Genomic DNA, 26,744 nt, shown 5'->3' with positions numbered 1-26,744 from the left:
TGTGTTACCTTAAAAAGCCACGCCTCTTATATGTAATTGGCTGGAAACAGGTCATGCCTCCCCTATACCGATTGGTAATCTATCTACAGCCCTTTCGTGAGGTAATTTGTTTTACTCAGGAGACTTGTATTCGTATTGGCCAGATGTTCAGGAATAAGGCGGGACATTTGTTGCACCTGGTTCCGATTGGTTCTTCGTAAACACGTTGACGCTGGCACGCCGGCCGAAAACCATGGTTCACAAATATTGATTGGTGTGATCTATGTGGAGAGGCGGTGCTTCGGCTAATCCGGAACTGCCGTGTTGCTGATGTGGCCGGAGGAGGAGTCGGGTACCGAGAGGCACGGGAAAAATAACGAAGATAGCGAGATCTCGGTCAATTAGTGTGCAGGAACATCGAGGGCTGAGAGAAAGGTAACCAATGATGATGATGGACTTAGACTTTAACTGTGCTTTGGACGTGTTAATACATGCCTCTCACTGTCCTGCTCTGAAGGATGCCTAACCATTGGGCTCCACTTATTTCCGTTTACATCTATAGTCAATGACACCCTCATGCATCTCCCTTACTCACTAAAAGTGATGCATGTAATGCTTCTCACTACGGAAAATGCCCATTACATATCTATAGAATGAGAACACTGGATAAGTGGGATCACCACTGAGTTCTGCTGTAGTTATATAGTAACTCTCATCGATCTCTTGTTTTTGTATTATTATAAAAAGAGTAAACTTGTTTAGAATTATTAAAGGTTCTACTTTGAGACGCTGGATTTGTGTCAGTCTCTCAACACAGTAAAACAAAAGGCCCTCCTCAGCATCCTTAGCTTGGACACTGCATCTGTGGGTTCAGTGCAAAATCCAACTCCAAAGGCGAGGAGAAAACGGGCAAACGGGATGAGCCGAAAGTCCTCATCAACCATCAGATTCTACGAGCAAATGTACAAACAACTCTTCATGGAGTGGGTTCAGTGTTTTCGGGGATTTTGATGTTTATTCATGATGGGAGAATAAAGTAAACTTGGTTTGATTATCTAATTACAGAAAAAGAAAAAAAAATTGCCCCCTTAATGCATTTTAAAACTTGCTTAATCAAAGTGGACATCCTATCACAAGCTTGGTTTTGCCCAAGTGATGCCCTAGTGATGTTAAACTTGCCCCCCCGATTTATTTCTTTTTTTTGTATAACTGAAGATATTTGGTTTCAAGTACAAGGTTATCTCTGCTCCAGCATAGAGGAGCTTCTCATGAAGTTACTTGGGTTACCGAACTGTAAAAACATAAGAAATGAAAAGGTGAACGGTTCGCTTTAATATATGGACAGGGAGTAAGGTTTTATATGTGACATTGTCACTTGCTTATTGTTATTTATGTAATTGGGTGAGGTATTTAAAGTAAGAGTATTTTTATTTACAAAATGTACAAATATATTTCTTCCTATTAATAATGATTTTGACTTTCCAGACTGTATGAAAATATGATACATTCATACCCACTTGCCTTTGCAATCATGGCCAGGCTGGCCATTGGGCACCCTGGGCAAATGCCAATAACCCCTCCCAACCACTGTCATTACAATCAGGTGGCTAATGAAGTAATGTAGCTTGTGGCCACCTCCTGGGTACAAGTGAGCACACGGCACACATCCACACTTGTGATTTTTTGGCTACTGACCTTAAAGTGCCCGTTTTAAGTTCCAGTTTGGTTCTCTCTGAGGCTGTCAAACGTAATAGTTTGTGTTCAATGGTTTTAATGTAAGCGGGTTCTTTCAGAACTTCAATCACCTGCGACTTTATTCAAAGGATTTTTGTTCCTTTAGGCTGGATTCTGCTCGTGATGTTCAGCCGACTTTCAGGTCTCGCTAACACGGTCTTGCATGAACTCTCTGGTGATGGAGAGGGAGCTGAAAATCCAGAGATTTCGGTGAGTGAACTTTTACTATTGATGCTACAATAGTCCACTACATCTAAACAAGAACGTCCAGTAATAGAAAGTAATGCGTGTATTAAACCATAACGAATATTTCATGTTTAGGTATTTTAAGTAACCTGGATGTGTGTTTGGTTTATTTATGTACAAGTATTTATTCCACAAATTAAAGTTTGTATTCTCTAGTAAATAAATGGAGGAATATACCCTTAGATATATTGAAATTACTATTCAGCTTATAAGTGTGCTATTCTGTACAAGAGTTTGCATCTTCTTGTTTTGAGCCAGCTGTGTAACATAATTGCAAAAGGGCTTTCTAATGATCAATTAGCCTTTTAAGCTTAAACTTGGATTAGTGCACACAACATGTCATTGGGACATAGGAGAATGGGCCCCTGTACACCTGTGAAGAGATTTCTAAAAATCAGTCTGTTATTTCAATGGACAAAATGTGCGTTTCTTAGAAAAACAATGAATATTTCTAAGTGATCCCAAAATTGTAAAAAAAAAAAAAAAAAAAAAAAAACCTCTCTCTCTCTCACCAGAAATAGTCCATTATGACCCAGAAAACATCCTTATATACAGACTGTTTACAGTGCTAACCAAAAGGAATGTTTTCTGTTTCTTACAGGATCCCAAGGGGGAGTCTGGTTTACAGGAGGACATGTCAGAGGACCAGAAAGAAAGATTGGCCCACTATGAACAGCTTGTGGTGCAGCTGAAGGAACTGATCCAGCAGAAAGATACAGACATACAGCAGAGAGACGCACAACTAAAGGTATATTGTTGTACATAATTCTGTATAGGGATAAAATCCTTGTACTTTATACTTTAAGGGTCAACCAGCCTGATGATAATGGATTGTACCAACATCATCTGTATCGAATCATGTTGGACAAATATGTTTGACTGATAAGGAGTCAATATACTACCAAATTATTCCTCTTTCTTTCAATGCTGTAAACATTTTCATGATCACCGCAGGAGTAGAAACTCAAATTAGTTTTTTTTTTTACATTACTCCCATTGCATCTACCTCAGAGCTTTATGTAAATTTAAATATTTTAGAAAATTTCTTATCACATGGCTCTGGCAAGCTCTCATTGGTTCCCGCGGGGTTGTTTTTTTTTGGCACTGGGAACCTGGCCAATAGCTCTGGAGCATACAAGGTTGCTTTACCAACTTCTGTTTAGTTTGCAGGTTTTTTTTTTAAATTACCAAGTGAAAGAAAAAAAGGGGCAAATACCAGCAGGAGGTGTAGTTCCTACTAGCTTAGTTTCCAGTGATCTAAGAGTGCATCGCTTTATCACAAAGCTTCAGTTATAACAAAGGCTCTGAAAACACTTTCATTATGGGCTCACATCCTTTTTGCAATATTTGCATATCCTGGAGAAAGTAGTTTTATACTGTTTGGCTCTTGTTTTTTGCTGTTATTCTCAGGGAGCTTCCTTCTTCACATGTGGCTTTATTTTCCTGCATATAATAATAATCTGTGTATAGCTGGTAACATATGGAGACATGTACAGAATAAACAGAGCTCAGAAAATGGTCCCTTTTTAAGTAGAGAGGGGAACGTAGGATTTTTGTCCTAGTAACTTTTTATTTCTACCGACCTTGGCTTTTAGTGTCACCTTATTGAAGTGATGATCTTGCTGTAAGTCTTACTGAAAAAGATCTGTGCCTTATATTGCAGCTTGAACGGGAGTCTTCAGATGCTAAATTTGCCAAACTGAAGCTTCAGGCAAAGGCAAAAGTGACAACTTTGAACAAGCAAATTGAAGAACTAAAGAGGACTGCAGCTAATCAAGTAAACACCTTGTTTGGGTTTTTTGTTTGTTTTTACTTCACAAAGAGAGTAGTTGAACAGCAGTGAAAAGTAGTAGAGGTTAACAGAGGGAGAGAATTTAAACATGCATTTTACAGTAGGAAAACCATAACAAATATTAACTTACTATGCCTATTATGACCGAGGCCATAATGTTCCATCAGATTCTTTAGTATCTTTTTTATGATATAACCCATGTGATGACCTCTCAAAATCTAGTAAAAAATATTTTTTATTCATAACTTTGTTCTACAGTATAACCATGTTTAAGAAAACATTTTAAGGTGACAATGTTAATTGACCTTTGATTATTTGAATAACCCATGGCAGCCTTAGACCATGTCCTGAAGTTTGTTGTGTCTAATTTTTTTTCATCCTGTTCGTTTTCTTTTCGTTTTCTTGCTCTGGCACCTGAGTAATATCCACCTTATTGCCTGCTGTAAATGATCTTCTACTTCTCTTGTACAGGTTTACCAAGATGGTAGTGGGGAGCCATGCATACAGGGGAAGGTGGAGATTACACAGGACATTGAGGAAGAGAGAAAGAAGCTGCAGGATACTGTGTCTGATCTAACACGACAGCTCCAGGAGAGACAGGAGAGTGTCAATGAGCTTACAAGACAGCTTCATGAGAGTCAACAAAGTGTAAATGAGCTCACGAGACAGCTCCATAAAAGTCAGCATGATGTCGCCGAGCTAACAAGAGAGCTCAATGACAATCAAGAGACTGTGAGACAACTACATGAAAGGCAGAAGACACAGGAAGCAGAGGTAACAATCATTTCGTATATGACACGAATATGATATATTCTGCCCTGAACACTGCAGATGTATATCTTGATATTAGGTGTGTGTGTGTGTGTGTGTGTGTGTGTGTGTGTATATATATATATATTGAATATTTTGATTAAATTAAGTAATAAGGCAAATGAGCTGGGCGCATACATTAAATTTACTGGAATGATGAAAAATAAATCTATGCATATTAAAGAAGGTGCAATCAGAAATAAATATTTATTTAAGTTACATTTCTATTATACTAAAATATCACTGATTGCCATCGACTACCTGTAGTGGAGTTTTTAAATAAAAAAGGAAAATATAAGTACAACACTAAACAATGAAACTTAACTTTTAATTCTACACAAAAAAAGGGGGACACCAGGAACAAATAAGAAATGTGAAGTCTATATAGCACTCTTCCTTTAATGTAAATGAGGAAGACAGAATACAATGTCCCCATTGTATTAAAATTAAAACATAGGCAGAGGAGGGGTATGTATTGGTAACGGTAAATTCACATTTACCTACTGTGCCTGCCTAAAAATAGATAGCAGTAGTGAGAGTTAATGCAGTGTCTAAAGTTCAGTAGTGTGGGGATATTTACGGAAACAAATAATAGAAAAGGGTATAGTACATATAAAGCAAACCACAGACCATGATTATGTACAAATGTAAATTTTTGAATTCATCGTAATCCATGTGGGAATACTCAAATTAACTGCAGAAAACATTAACAAAAAAAATTGTTATTGGGGGACTAAATATCTCCGGGTTAGCATCTGACAGCCCACAAGACCTTGAGACAGTGATAATCGGTCACAGAAAGTCCAATTTATCTTTATTTTCAAAGATGCCATAATAAGTGAGTCGAATAAAAAATATGAGGGCAATTTGGATAGATACATTGGAACCTATGATTTGGCTTGGCCAGTTGTTAAGGACATATTAACAAATATTGGCCTATTTTATGTTCAGACCTTTTCTTGCATCAACTTGTCTATTCACTGTTTATGCCTCCTCCACAGAAAATAACGTGGCATGAAAATACGAAATGCCTAATTACTAAATCCTGTCTTGTTAGTGTGCCTTAAGGTGTGGACTGGGAACCCTTGGATTATATCACCTTATGTATCACGGCACTTACAGTACTGGTTTGTTCTTATGTTACAGACTCAGCATTTGCAAAGAAAATTGGAAGAGCATGTTGAAACTCTTAGTTCACGTACACAGATGTTGGAGATGTTGGAACAGGAACTACAGAGTGCGGAGGTCCAGAAACAGGTAACATTACACAGAAGATCAAAATTACTTTATAGAAAATGTATTTTTTTCATTTCCATAGTTTGTGTAGATGCATACTGGTAATTGTTGTATTAAAGTTGAAACAGACATAAGTTATTGTCTAGTAAGTGCATTTGGATTCATAATAATGGAGAAGTCTCCTGTCTCCGTGCCACACATCTCTGCCTCTTATCTTGCGTCTTCTTGTTCTCCTGTCTCTTTAATTCTTCACCTGCTGCTCCAAAAAGTCTTCTTTCCTCATCCGCTTTTCCGTGGACCTCAAGGTGAACATCTGCAAAATGGCAGCGCTTTTGGGCATACCCTCTCCCCCGTTCCTCCAATCAGGGGAGAGACTGCATGGAAGCATTGCCATCTTGGAGAAGTTTACGGGAGGTCATGTCCATGGTGATGCGGACGAAGAAAGGAGACAGAAGAACAAGAAGATCAGGACGATGCAAGAGAAGAAGCGTGGCTACACAGCAAGGAGACAGTGGCATAGAATTGGTCAGCGGAGAAGTTAGGGAGATGATTTGAGAGAGAGTGAATGAGAGAATGAATATGAGAGTGTGAAAGAGAGCCTGAAAGAGCATATGAGGGTGAGTGACAATGAAATTTGTTTCTGAATGTAAACCCCCCCCTCCCCATTTTCGTACAAAATGAACGGGCAGGAAACAGAATTTGTTGTCCGAAAAGCAAACTAACGATTTGTTCGAATCAGTTTTGGTCCGTTTGCACAAGTCCTGACCTTAAAAATACTCTGCTGGATGAATGGGCAACAATTCTCACAGAAACACTCCAAGATCTTATGGAAAGCCTTCCCACAATAGAGGAAACTACTATAGCTGCAAATGTGGGACCAAATACATATTAATGTCTATGTATTTAGAATGCAATGTCATAAAAGTCCCTGTTGGTGTAATGGTCAGGTGTCCCAATTCTTTTGTCCATATAGTGTATATTCTCACCCTCAATGCCCCTTGACAAGTTTGCAGTATGTAAATTTGCATTTCTATATAGAATTTAATTACTTTATTCATATTGATCTTGTCCTTCTTAAAAATGTGTTGGCACACAATAATTGTTGTGTAATACCTGTTCATTCAATTTGACGATGGAAGGCTTTTTGTTCACCATAAGCCATTGCCAATTTACACTGATGAGATTTAATGTGATCAAAACAAATTATATATAGGAATCAAAATGTGACTTACCTTGTATCCTTATTTGCATATCTGCATCTAGAATCAAAAGTGTATTGTGTATTAATTTTTGGACATACACATTTTAACATAAGTAAAGTTTCTTGTATCTGCTGCACTGGCTGTCTCCAAGCTTTAACAATTGTAGGTGTATGGATTTGTATGCTATAACCTTAAAGCATATGTTTAACCTACCTTTTTTATATAGTTTAATTAATTACTAATGCACACTAAAATAAATGTTACTTTCTCAGGTTCTCTCTGAACAGTTCCGGCAGATGGAGAGGGACCTGCTATCTCTAAAAGATAATCTAGACATGGAGAGGAAAGAGAAATCTTGCCAATCTGCTACATTTGAGGAACTCTTAAAAGAGAAAGACCTTTTCTGTCAGAGACTCAAGGATGACCTGGAAAAAGAAAGAGCTGCTAAACAAGAATTAGGTAGATTGGATGATGAGTTAGGAAACATAAGAACTGAGTTGGAAAGAGAAAAACATGCACACGAATTGTTGAAACAAGTTACGGAGGAGTTGAACGGAGTGAAGGGAGCTCAGGCTGAGCTGCAAAGAATGAGACAGGAGCTGCAGAGAGAGATAGTAGCTCAGGAGGCACTTCAAGAAGTTGTTGAAGAGTTGGAAAGGGTGAAGGGATCACAGGACATGCTTCAGAGCACAACATGTGAGCTGAACAGGGAGAGAGATGCTCAGATGATGTTGGGGCAAGTAAGAGAGGAGCTGGAGAATGCGAAGGGAGCCAATGAAGAGCTGAAAAGGATGCATTATGAGCTGAAGTGTGAACAAGAAGCACAGAAGAAGCTGAGAGAAGAGCTAAGGAGTGAGCACACTGCTCAGGATGAGCCTGAAATAAAGAAAGACGACCTTGAGAGAAGTGAAACTCACAAAGAGATGGAAGTGGTGCAGATGGAGCTGGAAAGAGAAAAACAAGGTTGTGATGAATTGGATAAAGTTAAATTGGAGTTAGAAACACCGCATGCAGCTCAGATAGAGTTACAGAAAGTAAAAGAGGAATTGGAAAAGGCAAGAGGTGTCCACGATGAGCTTAACAGAGTAAAAGAGGAGTTAGCGAGGTTGAGGGGAGCTCAGAGTGAACTGGAGGGATTGAAGAAAACACTCACAACAGAAATGGAAGTTATGGGTGATGCTGAGAGAGTCACTAGGCAATTAAAAGAGGAGAGGTCAGTAAATGATCATCTGGACAGAAATAAAAATGAACAAGCGAGAATCCTCCTTGTTGAAAGTGGTGAAAAAGAGGCCCCTGAGAAAGGTACGGGTTTTGAAGAAGTACTGGAAAATGAAGATCAAGACATTAGGAACGTAGACAACCAAAACACTGAAACTGAGTTTAATCTGCACCAGGACGACAAAGTTTTAGAAGAGACAAAAATGTTTGGAAAACCAGTGCGGCTACAAACGTTGAAAATGAAACAAGAAGAGAGTATATCAGGTGAGATTCAACCTTGTTTTTATATGTTTATTTTTGGCCACTTGTGGTTTAACATGGTATGTTTCGTATGTGTTTGGTAAAACATCTGCGTTATTGGTGAGCTGCCAGCCAGCTATGTCCTGATAAGCTATGTTACATCCTGTTATGTCCTGTTCTTACATCTTTCTCACCTTCTGTTTTCAGTATGTCAAGTCACCTTATCTTCTGAGAGCCATCACAACTCAACAGATGGGCAATCTATACAGGTACATGGCATGTTTGTGTTAAATTAATGTACATATTTTATATTTTATTAATAAACATGTTTTAAGAACCACTGTGTGATAAGCACAGAAAGCAACTTCATTTTTAGTATTGAGAAAATTAATACATCTGCTCGCAAGTATTAATGATGTCACTCATTCATGATGTCATCACAGACTTGCTGCCATTCAAGTTAAATTATAATGCAAACATAAGCATATATATATACTTAATTTTAATACAATATGGAGTGTGTGTGTGTGTGTGTAGATGAAAAGGACACTTTGACTGAGTAAGTCTAAATGTCTTGTTGTAGATGCTGATGCCTTCTGATGCTGAAGACTTTACTGTTGCTGTTGAAGGCCTTAGGGAGGAGCAGCTCTCCATTCTTATGATGGACATCAGGGATACACATGAGGAGATACAAAAGATGAAAGGGCACCTTACAGAAGAAAGCGGGTCAAATTATGGAACATCAGAACACACAAGAAAGGAGTTGGAACAAGTGACAAAGTTTCACGGGGAGGAAACATGCACCGCCACTAATATTTCATTCAAAATCTCAAATGATTTGCATGAAAAAGATAAGACAAAGGTTTGTGAGGTAGATGGTGCTATCGGTGAGAATGCGTCTTCTTCCCAGTGCATAGCGTGCGAAACCAGAGATTGTAAGATCCTTTCGCTTGAAAAGCTTGTAACCAATCTTGAAGTCCAAATGGAGGCTTTAGCCTTGGAAAAGGAAGTATTGACCGTGAAGCTTGAAAATCTGATGCAAGAGCAAGAATTCACAGAAGGCCTGCAGAATTCTGGTATAAACCTAGAACAGCATCAGATGAGCAATTATGAGAGTCACAACATGCTGATAGAGCAATTACAGAGCACGGAAAATGAGTCAAAATCAAAAGACTTAAAAATCACAGCTTTGCAGAAGGACCTGGATAATCTACAGCTAATTTTGTCTGAGCAAGACTCCCTTTCAAAACAACAAGCAAGACAACTGGATGAGGAAACGGTCCATGTGGCGAGACTGCAAGAAATGCTGGACCATAGCCAAAGAAAAGAAGAGAGACTTTCTGAGGTGCTTGCTGCTAATGAGTGTGAAACGGTTTCACTCCAGGATCTGCTTACTCAGAAGACCAGAGAAATAGAAAATTTAAAATTGGCTCTTTCAGAGAAGGATCAACAAATTGCTGAAATAAGTCACAGTTTTTCCGATAAGATGGTCTTCTTAAATGAAGAAAAATATTCTATGGATAAAGAAATTAAAGCACTGAAAGAACAGTTGAACTCTGCAAGCAGAGAGCAGACTGAGGGAGGAGATACATCAGAAACACCAGGCAAAGAAAATGAGGTAGACCTTCAGCTACAAGACTCTCTTTCAAAACAACTAGCAAGACAACTGAATGAGGAGACCATCCATGTGGAGAGACTGCAAGAAATGCTGGACCATAGCCAAAGAAAAGAAGAGAGACTTTCTGAGGTGCTTGCTGCTAATGAGTGTGAAACGGTTTCACTCCAGGATCTGCTTACTCAGAAGACCAGAGAAATAGAAAATTTAAAATTGGCTCTTTCAGAGAAGGATCAACAAATTGCAGAAATAAGTCACAGTTTTTCTGATAAGATGGTCTTCTTAAATGAAGAAAAATTTTCTATGGATAAAGAAATTAAAGCACTGAAGGAACAGTTGAACAGAGAGCAGACTGAGGGAAGAGATGCATCGGAAACGCCAGGCAAAGAAGATGAGGTGGACCTTCAGTTGAAATGCATTGTCAATGAGAAAGGCCAACTGCAGGAAACATTGCAGATAATGCAGAAGGAGAAAGACGAACTTCACGAACAGCTGGAAACACTAAGACTCTCTAGCATTAAGGACCAAGAATTGATCAAATCTCTTCAGGAAGAGAGAGGAAGATTGCAGATTCAATGGGAAGCCCAGGAATGTAAACACCTGGCAAATCAGGAAAAGTTGCAGATTCAGATAGAATCATTGAGACATGATTATGTGCAGCAGCAAAATACAATGAAAATACATCTTGAAACACAAGAGGAACTACAAGAAAAATTGCGTATACTGAAAGAGGAGCAACTACGTAATCTGGATAGCATACAGCTTTTGCAGACAGAGAAGAGTGAATTACAACATCAGCTGCAAACTACTATTAACAGTCCATTTGAAGCAAAAGAGGGCATTGAGTTGCAGCATCAGCTAGAAAGTCAGAGGAAGGAGAATGAACATCTTAAGAAGAAGTTGCAGGCTGCCCTAGCCAATAGAAAAGAACTTTTGAAGAAGGTGTCAAAACTAGAGAAGGCGCTAGCGAAAGGTGCAGCAGTGCTGGAAAAAGAGTCTATTGGTAGTGGCAACATTGCTGAAGTTAAAACAACCGAGCAAAATGTAGCTGAAGAGTTCCTAAAACAACAACTTTCTGAAAAAGAATCAGAACTAGAGAATGTCAGGAGAGAGCTGCTTGAGAAGAGTGCAGCTGAAGAAAGTCTTCAATCACTAGTTGAAGAAATGAAGGTGAATTTGAACGAGAAGATCAAAACAATTGAATCTCTAAAAACAGAGAATATGGAAAATCTTTCTGTAGTTCATTCGTTGTCTGCACCACCTCTGTCCTCTGACATTAAAGACATGGCGCAATACGTCAACCCAGAACCTATAGCTGATAGCAGAATGGACCTTGAGAACAGAATATTAACTCTAGAACAAGAAAATGAGACCTTGCAACGCAAAATTCAAGATGCTGTGAACTCTAGAAGAGACACAATCAAAAAGGCAAAAGAAAAGGACAGACACCACCGTGAACAACTGAAGCAACAGAAAGATGAGTTCAGTCTGTTGCAGGAGAAGTATAATGCACTAGAAAAGAATCAAAATATACTGTCAGGGCGCTTAGAGATCCAGCACGAAAAAGAAACACAAAGTGTAAGTCACAATTCACCAGATGAGATTCCAAGCAAGGAGACAGAATTTCAGTCCTCAAACGTTACCGTTTTAGAGAAAGGTGGTGAAGACTCTAACTGGGGTAATGACTGGGTGGAGTTCACTCAAGCAGAGGTTAAAGATACTCTTGATACTGCTGCAGCCAATGATCTAGAAGCTTATAAAACACAGTTAAACCTTTTCAAAGCCCAAAGAGATGAACTGGAATGCAAGACTGTGGACATGGAAAATCAACTTACTCAACGTTTCAAGGAGATTTTACACCTACAAGAGACCGTGGAGAATTTAACCAGGCAATTAGATGTTGAAAGGGAAAAGCATTGTGAGTCTGAAAGACAAGCTGTTACTCTGAAAACGCAGTTGGAAAATAAATTAGCAGAGTCCTTCCAGGTATTGGAATCAGAAACAAAGCAAATTAAAGATCAGTTATATGCTAAGAATGAAGAAATTACGCATCTTTGTGTAACTCTAGAAGAAAGCTACGAAGCTCTTAAAGCATCCCAGTCATGTGTTTTGGAGAAAGACAATTTGATTATAGCTCTTACAACGCAACTGGAGAATCAAACTAAGGAGTTTATGGACCACAAAAGCAAGCTTGAAATGCAGGTTCTTGAAGTTCAAAAGAAACAAGATGAGGGTGAAGAAGAAGAGTCTAAGAGCAAACAACAGCTTCAGAGGAAACTACAGGCTGCCCTAATTTCTAGAAAGGAGGCACTTAAAGAAAGCAAGACCTTGAAATCAACACTTAAAGCAATGAAAGAACATGAAGAAGAGCTTTCCAGAAGTCTGTTAGCTGCAGAGCGTTCAGTTAAACAGCTGACTGCAGAAAATGATGAACTGAACAAAAAACTATCCAACCAGAAAGAAGAAAGAGAGAAGCTTATTGCTGAAGTTGATAAATGTCTTATGGAAAATCAAAACCTTGAGGCTTCATGTGAAAGTTTAAAACTTGCACTTGTTAACATCACACAAGATAAGGAGCTGTTACAAAAAGAGTTGGAATCCATGCGTATGTCACAGGAAACGCAGAGCTCTGATTGGCAAGAAAAGCATTCTGAACTACAGAAAGAGTACGAGACCCTACTACAATCCTATGAAAACGTCAGCGATGAGACAGACAGAATGAAGCGAGCTTTAGAAGCCGTAAAGGGAGAGAAGCAGGAGATCTTTAGTAAGATGAAAGCCGTGGAAGCAGCAAAGCGAGATATTGAGAAGCAACTGGAAGAAGCAGAGCAAGAGATAGAGGGTATCAAGGAAAAGATGAGAAAGTTTGCCAAGTCTAAGCAGCAAAAAATACTTGAGCTTGAAGAAGAGAATGAAAAACTGAGAGGAGAACAGCCTCCTTTCACCGTGGAACAGATAGGTCAGCTGGAACAATTGCAGTCAGAAAATTTAGAACTAAAGGCTCAAATTGAGAGAGTGCACACAGAAAGAAAAGATTTAGATACCCAGTTAGAAACGGTCCAGTCTGAAAAGGCTGCTTTAGCTCACGAGAATGAAAATCTAAAAATTCAGTTGGAAAATGTTGAATTGAAATTGCAGAAGACCCTTGAAGAGGCTACAACCGATATCATGCAAAAGGAAATTATTGTAAAGGAAACAGAGTGTTTGTCTTCGCCGTTGACCAAAAAGCAAGCTGGAGAAGTTATAATTAACAATGAGGTTTCTGAAATAAACACAGAACAGGAGAACTTGCAGAAAATATGCCAACTGGAAGGTCTTATAGAACAACTTGAAAACGACGCCAGAAAAAGGGAAGATAAAATACAAAAAATGAAAGAAGGCATCAGCGTGTTAAAAGAGGAGAAGACAAAAGCTGAGAGCAATTTGGCAGCTGCCCAGGATCAGGTGATTAAACTGAAGGAAGAGATGGTGGAACTGGAGAATAAACACCAGAAAGCCAAGGATGATGTGGAAGAGATAACGAGGCAAAAGAGCATCCTAGAGGTAGAGAAGGATGAGTTAGAAGAGCGTCTGATGAATCAGCTTGCCGAACTTAATGGAAGTATTGGAAACTACCAGCAGGATGCTATGGATTTACAGAGTAGAAATGACAGCTTACAAAAAGAGTTACACAATGTTCAGCTCCACCTGGAGGAGGAAAAGCGGCAGCTCGAGAGACAGAAGGCAGAAGCACTGTCACAAGCACAGAAAGAATTTGTAGAAAAGTTGAAGTCTGTACAGGGAGAGAAAGGAAGAAAAAGTCAAACAAAAGAGCTACAAGAATTGCTGAAAGAGAAACAACAGGAAGTACGGCACCTACAGAAAGATTGCATAGGGTACCAGGAGACCATCAGTAGCCTGGAGAGGACCATCAAAGCTATGGAGTTTGCCAGTAGTGAATACGAGAAGGAAAAGTTGGCCTCAAATGAGAGATTAGCTAAAGCCTTGGAAGATGCCCAACAGGCACAAGCTGAACTAAAATCTCTCCGCATATCGCTTGATGATGCACGTAATGAGACAGCAAGGGTCTTAACCGAAAGTATGAAACTGAAAGAAGAACTGCAGGTAGCAGGAGAGGACAATGCTTTAACATTAAAGAAGAAAGACGAGGATCTGGAAAACAGATTGGAACAAGAGAGACTTAAACACACAAAAGAAATGAGGAATGTGCAGGAGAAACTTAATTTGCTGCACAGTGAGAAAGAGCAACTGGAGGGATCCATCAGCAACTTGCAGAGTGCTCTGGAAAGTAAGGGCCTGGAGATGAAGGAGATGCAGGATAACTTAAACCAAAACATAGCTAAGCTGGCAGCCTTCACCCGTAGTATGTGCTCTTTACAGAATGACAGAGATCGCATCATAGATGAGTCTAAAAAATGGAATAAAACTTTCACTGATACCATGCAGGAAAAGGATAATGAAATCACCGAGAAGGAAAAGACTTGTGTATCTCTTAGAAACCAACTTAAAGAGATAACTGCAAAGGTTGAGGAGCTACAAATCCAAACAACCAGGTAACAATTATTTTACATTTTCAAACACATACTCCTGTGTAATAGTAAATATATATTTAACATACAAAGGTTCTTCATTAATGTTAATTAAAATGGACAAAATCGACTAGAACTGTCACAGGAAATGAAAAATGTATATGGAGCAATGTATTTATCAATACTTAAAGGAGAAGCCATTTTCTCTCTCTCTAGTGATTAGTGAAAAAATGTGTGGAATCCACATCATAGCCTGTTGTAAGTGGTTGGGTGAGATGAGAACATATGCACAGAGCATACGGCTTCTAAAACTATAATAGATAAGATAAGATAGATGTATTCAAGTTATTAAATATAAGGGCCCGCAGTAATAAATTGGAAACAGCCCTGTATCTTCCATGTATAAAACTTCTTTCAGTAAACTTGTTCACGGAGGTGATATAATTTAGAAGACATATTATGGTGTCTGTTTATATGTTTACCACTATATGCTTAATTTAAAACAGAAAATTAGATAATCCAATCTATTGGTCTTGTCCATTATATATCCCAAATTGATATCCCCAGAATGTACATTGAAAAACAGTTTATTGAGTAAAAGAAGCAAACCTACAGAATGGTGCATGCGTTCTTATAACTAGGGTTATAAAATGAAGCCACTGTCTTGTCCTCCTGGCTTCTGTACTGAAAGTGTCTTGTGTCAATTTTGTTATTTTTATTTTTCATTTTCATAGACTTGAGCTGGAAAATCAGGAACTGTCTGCAGCTTTGCAGAGTGAATCCGAGACTAATCAAAAGAAACAAGAGTCCATATTTGAGGAGAAGGCCATACTGTCATCTTGTCTGGAAGAAGAGCAAAAGCTGCATAGTGCCTGCCAGCAAGAGCTGAAATTAAAAAAGGTTGAAGCCGAAGAAAGATTAAGTCGCCTTGAAGCTATGGAGGACCAACTGAAGCAGCATACGGGTGAAAAAGAAGATCTGGTAGCGGCGCTCAAAACGTTGGAGATGGATATGCAACACTGGAAGCTGTCTACTGAGCAGGTTCAAAGTGACCTGCAAGCATCCAAAATTCTGACAGAGCAGTTGCATTGTGAGTTGGAGCAGAAGGAACGGGATGTAGTAAGACTGCTGAGTGCTCGAGATGAAGCAGTGAGTGCAGCTGTAGGCGAATTGCATGAGTTGCATGCTGCAGAGACCCGGGTACTTGAAGAGAGGCTGGTTAAAACTGAGCAAGAGAAAAAGCAAGTACAAGAGAAACTAGAAACCATCACTGCTGAGCTACTAGCCACTCAAGAGGAGGCTTCACGAGGTAAGGCTCAACTAGAGGCGATTACCAAGTCCATGTGCTCTCTGCAAGAAGAGCGAGAACGGGTGCTAGGTGATTACCAACAGCTTGAGCAGCGACACCTCAATGCAATTGTAGCCAAAGACGCTTTGATCCAGGAAGCTGCAAAAGAAAGTAATGAGCTACGTGAGGAACTAAGAGTTCATCGTAGCCATACTGATGACTTAAATGCACAGAATGCCAAGTTAAATGCTCAGCTGACAAGATACAGGGAAGATTTAAAGGAGCTCATTTCCCTTAAAGATTCGCAACTGAAACAATTATTGGGAGAAAAGATACAAGAAATAGAACAAATGAGGCTGGAACATAATGTTCAGGAGCAGCAACTAAAACTTGAGAAAGATCTTACACAGTCTCTACAGAAAGAACTAGAAGGAGTGAGTTTGGAAAAACTAAAAATCCAACAGGAGGTTGAAAGCCTGACACAATTTATGTCACAGCTACAAAGTGAAAAGGAGGAAAGAGAAATCAGATTTATGGAGGATGAGCAAGAGATACAAACACTCAAAGAAGAGGTATCACGGCTACTAAAGGAATCTTCATGTTTGAAAGAGGAGACCTCTAGGGTACAAGCAGAAGCTGAGAGGAAAGTACAGAATGCAGAGGAGGAACTGCAAAAGCAGCTTAAGAGTCTGCAGCATGACACTGGTATACTGCGCAATGAAACAGAGACTGCAGAGGAGAGAGTAGCAGAATTGGCCAGGGATCTGTTGGAAGCAGAACAAAGACTGCTACAGGCAAATGAAGACAATTCATCTCTTAGGGCCCAGCTCCAAGCCTTTGAAGGCTCCATGAGATCACTGCAAGATAGTCACGACTTTGCACATGAAGAGCTTCAGAGACTTGAGGAGCAGCAAAAGAAGGTGTCGGTGCTCCAAGAAGAGCTCGGCAATATGACATTGGAAAGGAACACATTGAGGGACTTGGTTTCGCAAAGTGAGGAGGAACAACTCAAAATGCAAATTCAGTTGGAAGACCAGGCTAGGTTGTTGCAGGCTCGAGAAGATGAGTTAAGTAGAATGACTGATGACCTTCAGTCTCTGCAAAACCAGCTGGAAACACTTTCTAGAACCATGGGAAGTCTTCAGGAAGACCGTGAACGACTGCGTTTAGAGCTGAGGAATTCCCGCGTAGAGTTAGAGAGGATATCGCAAAGCCCGGACATCAGCATCAGACAGGTATTTTATATTTTAATTGTACTGACATAAACATTTCAATGCACATACAAAGTTGTACATGTTCACCATTTAGCAGTGTGAAAAATAGAAGTATAAATGTGTATGTGTAATGTTGATACATAATGTGTTGATGCATAATGTACACATTCGTGCACGTACACACTGAATAGCTTTCTTTTTCCCTCACAGGTCTCTGAATCTAGTGGCAAGGATTCCACGCAGGCAAAGCTGCAAATCAACCAAGAGGAAGTGCAGAACCTTCAAACGCAGCTAACTGACGCACTTGCGCAGTTACATCACAAAGAGCAGAGGATTGAGCAGCTTAATGGCAAAGTAAGAGGGCACCAGCGTTCATTATTATGTGATTGGGTGTCAGCCCCCACAAGCTTCATAAATCAGAGCGTGTTTGTCATATGCGTGTTGAACCATTTTAATATACCCTAGCAAATGATATATCGTTTTTAGGGTTTTCGTATGAGGCCATATTTATATATGTTAGATTTTATTTACACTGAATGTTAAATATAAAAAAAAAAATTTTTGTATACTCTTGTGCAGTTATATTCTTTACTTTTTATTTTGTATTGCCTTGTCCAACATGAAGGCCACCAAACAGCACAAATTAATTTCTACTGCCCCAAGTCGAATACTGTATGAATGCGTTGGTGTTTCTATGCCCATTACTCACTGCCACCTGGCTCCCACAAGAGTTCTAGGTGGCCTAATGAGACCCCCTGACCATAAGCTTTAACCCTTCTATCACCCCCTGATCTTTATAAAAAAATAATAATATTTTAGTTGGTCTTTTGTTTTGGTTAGTTTGGTGGGTGGTCACAGGGAATTGGGCATAGTGTAGAGAGCTTTGGCTTTAAAGGAGGGAGAAAAACATATATACTTTGGTGTATAGTGTTATAGTAGTTTGGTGGGTGGGGATCGTGTAGGTTAGGGGAGAGAGAAAATATAAGGTTTTGGTGTTTTTTTTTTTTGTTACATTTTTATAATGGAATTCTTCTTCTATTTTGTCTTTGATGAAGCCACCATGACAGTGTCTGATATTAAGGCATAACCTGGCATGTCATATAAAGCTTTTGCCGTGGTTCCACCTCCTAGGTGTGTTGAACCTGTCCAAATATGTTAGAACCTGAAATCCCCCATTTTCTTGCGACTCCTGGCATCAGATGTGGTATTGATTCCCGTGAGCCAACTCATTTCTTAAAATTGTAGCTCAAGCTGATGTCTATGCTGCCAAGTGTCTGGCAGCTGAAACAAGGTAGCAGATATCAAACGTGGCACCCCACTGACTCCTGCAAAATTTTGGGCCTTGACCTTAATGATGGGTATTATAAGAAAACCCACCATACACTCAATATTGTATTATGACCAGGATCAAATAGTTGGATCTTTGAATTTTCCTTCATTTTAGTGATAATACCCAATGGACCCTAGAGGTCACAGGGGATATACTGTCCAGGCTCAGTAAAATCAAAACAGGGTATTAAGGTTGCTGTCTACCTGACCCAGGCTGCCATGTTTAACGCATATGAGTTGTTCAAGAAAGGTGACACTGGAAAGACCTACACTTAGAGTTCTAATTAAACATTTTTAGACATCCTGTTTGAGGAGTCCACTCGACACTTGAAAGACAAAACTGTCCGGCGTCTTACCAGCAGACATTTTCCTTGCAAAATCCCCCCACTGGTGCACAAAGAAGGACTCACAATAGATGAAGAGTCTGCTATAAGATACGAATTAGAATATTCCTTTGGAACTCCTTTGGAATATGTGATACACCAATTTTTGTTGAAAATCTGTAGCTCAAAGAACAACAAATGTAACCCCCCCCCCCATGTAACTATAATTTTAAAAACATCAGCATTTGCTCACTATGCCTGTAAACCTAGTGTTTCTTGCGCTGTATTGCTACTAAAAGAGTAGATATCAGCTTTTTATGATCAGGCAGTGTTGCAGGCACTTTTTAATTTTGTTTTCCTATTTTTATTTGGGGTTTCTTACCACAAATCTTTAATTATCTCCTGTCTACAGCTGTCTCAAATGTTTGAGGAGAAGAATGCTCTGTCCATACAGCTTCGGGGAAGCAGTCAGAACTTGCGAGATGCTCTCAACCAAAATGCGTCCCTCGAGAAAAAGCTTTGGGAACTGCAGCCCAAATCTCAGGTTGGTGGGGGGAAAAGGGTCAGTCATAGAAGAACTAGGGGTGCATTTTTCTACACATGTGAGGTTACAAAACTGAAGCAAACAGGTGACATTGACCTAAAGACATTGACAATGCAGTTACCACCTGTACTAATCTTTAAAAACCATCAGAAGAAGCAAGTAGGGTGCTGGGTTGTATAGCTAGAGGCATTAGTAGCAAGAAGAAGGTAGTGGTTCATAGATCTCTGGTCAGACCCCGCCAAGAGTGTTGTTTGCAGTTCTCCAGAAAGACATGCATTTTTTGAGTTTTCAGGCAAAGTCTACTAAAATGGTGAATGTTTTTAATGATAATACTCAGTAATGACTAAAGGATTTAAATTTTTAAAGATTGAAGGAGAAAAAAGGAGAGGGGAGATGTGATAGGAACACTTTAATATGTAAAGGGATTAGGCAAAGGACAGACAGGACATTTATTTTAAGAGTGGAAATGCTAGAACAAAAGGTAATAATCGAAAGCAAGAGGGTCAGAGGCTTAGATTGGATGGATGTTTTATTTTACTGAGGGGGTTTGCGATATGTGGTGTTCTATCCAGCAGAAGTGGCAGAAGTTAATACATTATGAGAATTTAATGGGGCAGGCATATGGTCCTCCTGGATCTAAGGCAAAACCGAGGACTTCTTGAGGGGAAGACTAGATGTGCTGAATGGTTCTTCTGCCTTCATATTCTATGGGGTAAAGGATAATCATTCTAAGTGTATAGACACGATTTTGACGAATCCCTCTATGCTTTTGATACCTTGTGATTGCACTTCTTTTTGTAACACTAAAATGCACTTAAGGGCTTACTGGGACTGTAAGCCCTTTTTTCCACAGACATGTATTGCGTTCTACAGAGCTATATAAATAATACATGGAAAGATTTAACATTATAGGTAAACTAATTGTGTTAGAAATTCACCTTTTCTGCTTCTATTTTTTTTTTTTTTTATAGGAGATGTCACTGAGCGTTTCAGTTCCTGGAAATCTCATGGAGAAGGAATACCAAACAGAAAGAGATTGGCAACTGATGGAATTGCAGCAACGGTGAAATTTATTTCTTGTTTATTACTAGGAGAATGCTTTGATGTAACATAACAAAAAGTTATGGGCAAATCTCACAATGCTTACATTACATTTATTTATGTAGCATCAGCAGATTCCGTAGTGCTGTTACATCCAGTGGAATAATTTAAAATCACACATAATAACAAACTGGTACAAAAGGAGAAGAGGGCCCTGCTCTTGTGAGCTAACAATCTAGTCGGTGGTTAAGGGGGAAGTGAAACAATAGAGAGAACTGCTTGCATGTGGATGTGGACGAGTTGATGGGGTCTGGATGATCTGTAAAGGTTGCTGGTCTTTCAGATGGGTTGATTTGGATGATGGCTGAGATTGTTAGGCGGAAAGATTGTGCGCTTCTCAAAAAAGGTGGGAGCTTTTGAAAGTCACATACGAGGGAGAAAGTTTTGACGTAACGGGGAAGGAAATACCACAGAAGGGGTACAGAACCGGTGCAGTCCTGAATACAGGAGTGAGGAGACGTAATGACAATAGAAGAGAGACAGAGGTCATAAGAGGAACCAAGAGAGATTGGTTAGGGGTGTATTTTGATAGGAGGGTAGATATATGGAGGATTGTCCGTATGTGTGGTTAAGAAGTTTGGAATTTGGGGAGCCAGTGGAGCAATTGGCACAATGGAGCGGCAGATGAGGAACATTGACAGAGAAAGATTAATCTTGCAGCAGTGTTGAGGACAGATTAAAACCGTGAAAGATGGGAGAGGGGGTAAACAGTTAGTGGAGAGTTGCAATAATCCAGATGGGATATCACAACGGAGTGGAATATTATTTTTGTTGTTTCTTGTTTGAGGAATGGACAAATTCTGGAGATATTTTTGAGGTGAAGGTGGTAGGATTTTGTGAGGAACTGGATGTGACACCAAGGCAGCCAACTTGGTGTGTTGGTTGGCAGACAAGGGTGGGAATGGTCTGAAATAGATAGGATTATGGGGAAGGAAATAGGTTTGTTTGGAGTGATGGAGGGTCGATTTATAGGCATGGAGCATGAGTTTGCAATGGGACCCCCATCAGCAGTACGTGAACATCTTTTGGAAGAGACGGGTCTGTGCGGAATGCCATGGCTGATGTGGACTGCATGGGGGTGGCGGACAGTTACAGGAGCAACCATATCTAAGTCTGAAGCTACTGTATGGTTATACAGAACTGTAACTGATTCAGGGCTGAAATGGAGGTGGAGATGCTTGGTAGAGTCTGTAAGCTCTAGGGTATTGTGGTCACGTAGGTATTGGTAGGTTTGTAGTGTTTTTTTAGGAAGAAAAGGTGTGGGAGGCATGGCAGGGTTATATGTTAACAGGCTCTGGGGAGACAGACATTAGGAAGAGTTCCGTGGGGAGGTACTCCATTCCGAGAGTCAGAGAGGAGAGCAAACGTAGTTTGGAAGCAGCAGGTGAGCATGGGTCATCAGTAGGTTTATTGAAGTCCCCTAGGATCAATGCAGAGATGGTAGAGGAAAGAAAGTGAGAGAGCCATGCATCAATGTGATTGAAGAAGAAAACATGTTGTGGTTTTCTCTTTCTTTAGGTATCTGGAGGTTGAGCAGTCAAACAGGGAATTACAAAATGCAAAGACAGAACTGGAAAGGCAATTAACAGAGGAGAGTCAGAGAGCAGATGACCGGGAACAGAAAATGGATAACATGAGAAGGTGAGTAACAAAAAGAGAGCACTTTACTAAGTGGGTGGAACAATACACATAAAATATCTATTTATCTATCCAAATATGTATTAAATACAAAATCAGAATCGCACACCAAAATAGTACAAAAAAAAACATCTTTACAAATCCTACCCTTGACAAAGGTGTTTGACACCCAGTGTGAGATCCCCCAATGTTTCAGACTATTCAACCTTTATATTGTTTTTGACAAGTTTGGGTGTGTAAATCTTTTTGACTTGCTTTGCATCATACTTTTTCAGCATTATCATCAATTTGATTTTTCCTTACGTTCCTTTTTGGTGTGCAACTTGATTCTTATTTGGCCTATATCAGGCTTTATCAAATAGACAACACCCAGAGCACACAATAGGAGCACACAATGATTTAAACAAAGGGAAGGATTTGCTAGTGAAAATAATTGGAAAATTGGTATAGTCAGAGAGCATGGAAATATTCACCTATAGACAGGTGAGTGGTCTGGTCTTGGAGAGAGGGGCCGCTCTAATCACTGTTGCTCTTGATCAGGTTTCAGTCACATGATTGGTCAGTCCCTCAGGATCTTGATGCATCTCATGAGCTGTCTTTGTTGATAGAAGACACATCAAGAGACAAGGTAAGTCATGAAACCTTCCATAGCTCCTGACTGCACAAAATCATACTTTATTTTTTCCTGATGTCCTCATCTTCTATTTCTCCGAGACCTATACTATCATCTGTCATTCTAAACCCACTACTTTTCTTTGCTTTTCCCTCAATCCATGTCTCAGATTTTCCCTCTTGCATGACATCTCCACATGTTCTCCCTTTTTCTTAATTAGCAACAATGTGCTCCATCCTTGTCCTTTTTTTAAAAAAAAATTACTTTAGCCCTTGTCACTCTAGAGCAGGGGTGGGCAATTAATTTTCCCATGGGGCCACATGAGAAATTGGAATGGTTTTAGAGGGCCAGACCTCTACAAACTAAAAACTCCGAAGCCTTGTCCATTTTGTTAACTTATGTGCTGTTTAATAAAGTTATTCAAGCCTACGTCATTGGTAGAGGTGCTTGAATAAGTAAGGCCTGAATAACTATTAGCACAGCACAGAAGTGAACAAAATGAACAAGGCTTCGGAGTGCATACCGTATTTTTCGCTCTATAAGACGCACCTGCTGATAAGACGCACCTAGATTTTAGAGGAGAAAAAAAAGGAAAAAATATTTTGAGCTAAAAAATGGGCTAAAATATTTATTACAATAACTGAATAAGCTATGAACACAGTAAGACACACGCAGTAAGACACACACAGACACAGTAAGACACACACAGACACAGTAAGACACACACAGACACAGTGAGACACACACAGACACAGTAAGACACACACAGACACAGTAAGACACACACAGACACAGTGAGACACACACAGACACAGTAAGACACACACAGACACAGTAAGACACACACAGACACAGTGAGACACACACAGACACAGTAAGATACACACAGACACAGTGAGACACACACAGACACAGTAAGACACACACAGACACAGTAAGACACACACAGACACAGTGAGACACACACAGACACAGTAAGACACACACAGACACAGTAAGACACACACAGACACAGTAAGACACACACAGACACAGTGAGACACACACAGACACAGTAAGACACACACAGACACAGTAAGACACACACAGACACAGTGAGACACACACAGACACAGTAAGATACACACACACACAGTAAGACACACACACACAAACACAGTAAGACACACACACACACACAGTAAGACCTCCCTCCCTAACCCCCCTTCTCAGTATCTCCCCTCTAACTCCCTAACCCCCCCTTCTCAGTATCTCCCCTCTAACTCCCTAACCCCCCCTTCTCAGGATCTCCCCCCCCGCCCCGGTCACTTACCTTAAACTCCTGTGTTGGAAGCGTGAGGCGTTTGTCTCGGGTGCCGGCGCTTCACTGCTGATCGCCGGCGTCTGACGTCATATGCCGGCGCCCAGCATAAAGCGCCGGCACCCGAGACAAACGCTTCCAACACAGGAGTTTAAGGTAAGTGACCGGGGCGGGGGGGACACCGGACTCATTGGTGAGTCACCAGGACACTCTTTGCGGGCCGGTCCGAGCTATTCAGCGGGCCGGATGTGGCCCGCGGGCCGTGCTTTGCCCAGGTCTGCTCTAGATCTTTGTGCATCACTCATATCTTTATTGTCTCGCTTGTATCCTTTTAGGTTCGGAGCTCAACTGTACGTAGATCCCTGCGTCACACATTCTGCTCTCGTACACGGACTCCTCTAGTGGCTGCGCTCTACATTTTAATAATCCATGTAGTATTGCTGCTCTGCCTCACTGGACACCTGTGAAAGCACTTACTGCACCCTGCAGGAGTCTCGCCGGAGCCCAGGCAGCACTGATGTTGAACCCTGTGCGTGGATTCCATTTTGAAATCATTCTGAATTGTACCGTCGCGCAAAAACCAGTGGGTGATGCTATAACCTCACTGCGCTCAGCAAGGGATGCCTCAGCTGAGTGACCAGAATTAAGAACTTGCTCTCAATGGTGACTTCCCTATGTTCCAAGTCACCTTTGTTGCCTTTTCTACAACCCAAAGTCTGACTATTTTTTCCCCATTTACCTATTAGCTTCTGCCTTGTGATTGCTCAAATAATAATGAATCCATTACAGTTTCAGTGCACCAAGTTGCATATTTTTGGATGGATGAGTGCCAGAGGTCCATGTGACTTGGGACTCTGCTGTTGTAGAGGTGTATAGATGCCTGGAGGTGCTCCATAACCATCATTAAGAATACTATTGCCTGATTTTTACTGAGCAGTGTGTGAGGTTTTGTTCCTATATGTATAGGTTGAATGTGCTATGTATGATGTCATCCTGCGTGTGTTAATTTATGGGTGTATACTATCCCAGTCTCAGGTTTCTCAATCACTGTAGTGGTTATGAGTATTCAACCTCTGATAACTTATTGATTTGTGATCTTGATTTCTGTGTCTCTGTTCAAACTTGTTTTTAAGCACTTTTCAATATAACTTGTAGTTTCGATTTAAAATTTCTAATATTGATTCATGCGACATTGATCCAGGGAAAAACAACTCATGGCACTAATTCTTATTTGTAATATGTGTTGCCAAAGGTTTAAGCATTGTGTACTTTGACTATTTGTAACACTACTTAGTTTGTATTTGCATGTGTTTAATTTAATTTCATAACAATAATATTCTAGTTAAAACATTATTCACAAATCCAAAAGCTACAGTTGGCTTGTGTTGCTTTCTAGTGCAGTTTATGTGACTCTCCCCCCTCTAGTATAGGGTGACCAAGTTTCCCAAAATAAACCAAATATATATATAATTATATATATATATATATATATATATATATATATATATATATATATAATTATATATAATTATATATATATATTTATTATATACGGCTACATTAAGAGCATTTCAGCCCCTTGTTAAAGGAACCACCTTGTCACCCCATGTATTAGGATTCACAGTACAGTTGCTGTGAGCTTGTAAACTTTCTCAATTGATGAAAGTTGCCAATAGCATGGTGCTGTTAAATCCAGGATTTCCAACAAATAGCCCAACAACAGTTGTGGAACAATGACTGATGCCTCGCCTGTGAAAATTTACTGCGGTTTCACAAAAGCTGATTATTTTGTCTACATGTTCTAAAGCAACAAAGGTATGCATATATGTTGTATGTATGTATGTATATATATATATATATATATATATATATATATATATATATATATATATATATATATATATATATAATTATCTGAAGTGGATTTTATGATAACTTTATGGTGATTTCTTGTAAGAGTTTCTTTATTCCAGACATATCATTCCAGTTGTTACTGCGACAATTCAAAATTCTTCTCCATTGTGTTTTGATGTTTCTGTTTGTCATCTGGAAAGCCCTTTCGCAACATCACATTCTTTTTACAAATGTTTCTTGCCACTAGTTAGGTAGTCACATTTTTATAACGGGAATATCTCAGGTTTGTCTCCCCAAAACAGTTGTGTTTTTGAGCAGGTGTAGGTTTTTTTCATTTTGTTTTGCTATTACATTCAAGCGGGCCTGATCGGGTAAATAAAATATGTATTAAGTATGGTTTAAAAAAAAAAAAGTACTTTGAAAAGATTATTTTTTGGGCATAATTGTTTCTAATTAAACAGATCCCAAGCTGTTCGGATGTTGTGTTTTGCCAACAGGATGCATGTTTAAACTGTTTCTTTAATTATTCCGTGTCTGCTCTAAATTCCTAAACTGTAAACTGTATATGCTTTTATGATATCATAGATTTTTTGTATATGTAAACCTTAATGTAGCCTGTAAAGGGTGTGTATATTATCTGCTCCTTTCTCCAGGGAGTTGGAATGGAGTAGTATCTACTTACTTCTGATTGATCACATGACTCTCAACCAGAATTTTAATTATAAATAAAATTATTTTTCAAATGAGATGTGTGACTTCATAATCATCCCAGAGCACTATTATTATTATTATTATTATTATTATTATTATTATTATTATTATTATTATCTGTTATTTATGTAGCACCAACAATTTACACAGCACTTCTTACAATACATACATTCAAGGGGTATGAAAGACTAGAGTTGACAGACTAAGACAAACCGATACATTGGGTGG

General features: G+C 39.5%; 1 protein-coding gene across 1 annotated transcript; it reads left to right on the top strand.

The window, feature by feature from the left end:
• Positions 1–314: 314 nt before the first annotated feature.
• GOLGB1 (golgin B1) lies at positions 315–24,442 on the top strand. Its single transcript, XM_053465201.1, has 16 exons — positions 315–414; positions 1,820–1,923; positions 2,561–2,707; positions 3,623–3,736; positions 4,223–4,525; positions 5,708–5,818; positions 7,272–8,481; positions 8,665–8,726; positions 9,041–14,625; positions 15,336–17,124; positions 17,314–17,457; positions 19,168–19,299; positions 20,271–20,362; positions 21,919–22,041; positions 22,579–22,666; positions 24,287–24,442. Exons 2-16 carry the CDS (start codon positions 1,837–1,839, stop codon positions 24,416–24,418), a joined length of 10,119 nt encoding a protein of 3,372 aa, XP_053321176.1. The 5' UTR covers positions 315–414; positions 1,820–1,836; the 3' UTR covers positions 24,419–24,442.
• Positions 24,443–26,744: the final 2,302 nt, after the last annotated feature.

The sequence above is a fragment of the Spea bombifrons genome, chromosome 4, assembly GCF_027358695.1.
Source record: "Spea bombifrons isolate aSpeBom1 chromosome 4, aSpeBom1.2.pri, whole genome shotgun sequence".
Lineage (NCBI taxonomy): Eukaryota > Metazoa > Chordata > Amphibia > Anura > Pelobatidae > Spea > Spea bombifrons.
This window is presented reverse-complemented; position numbering and strand designations above follow the sequence as displayed.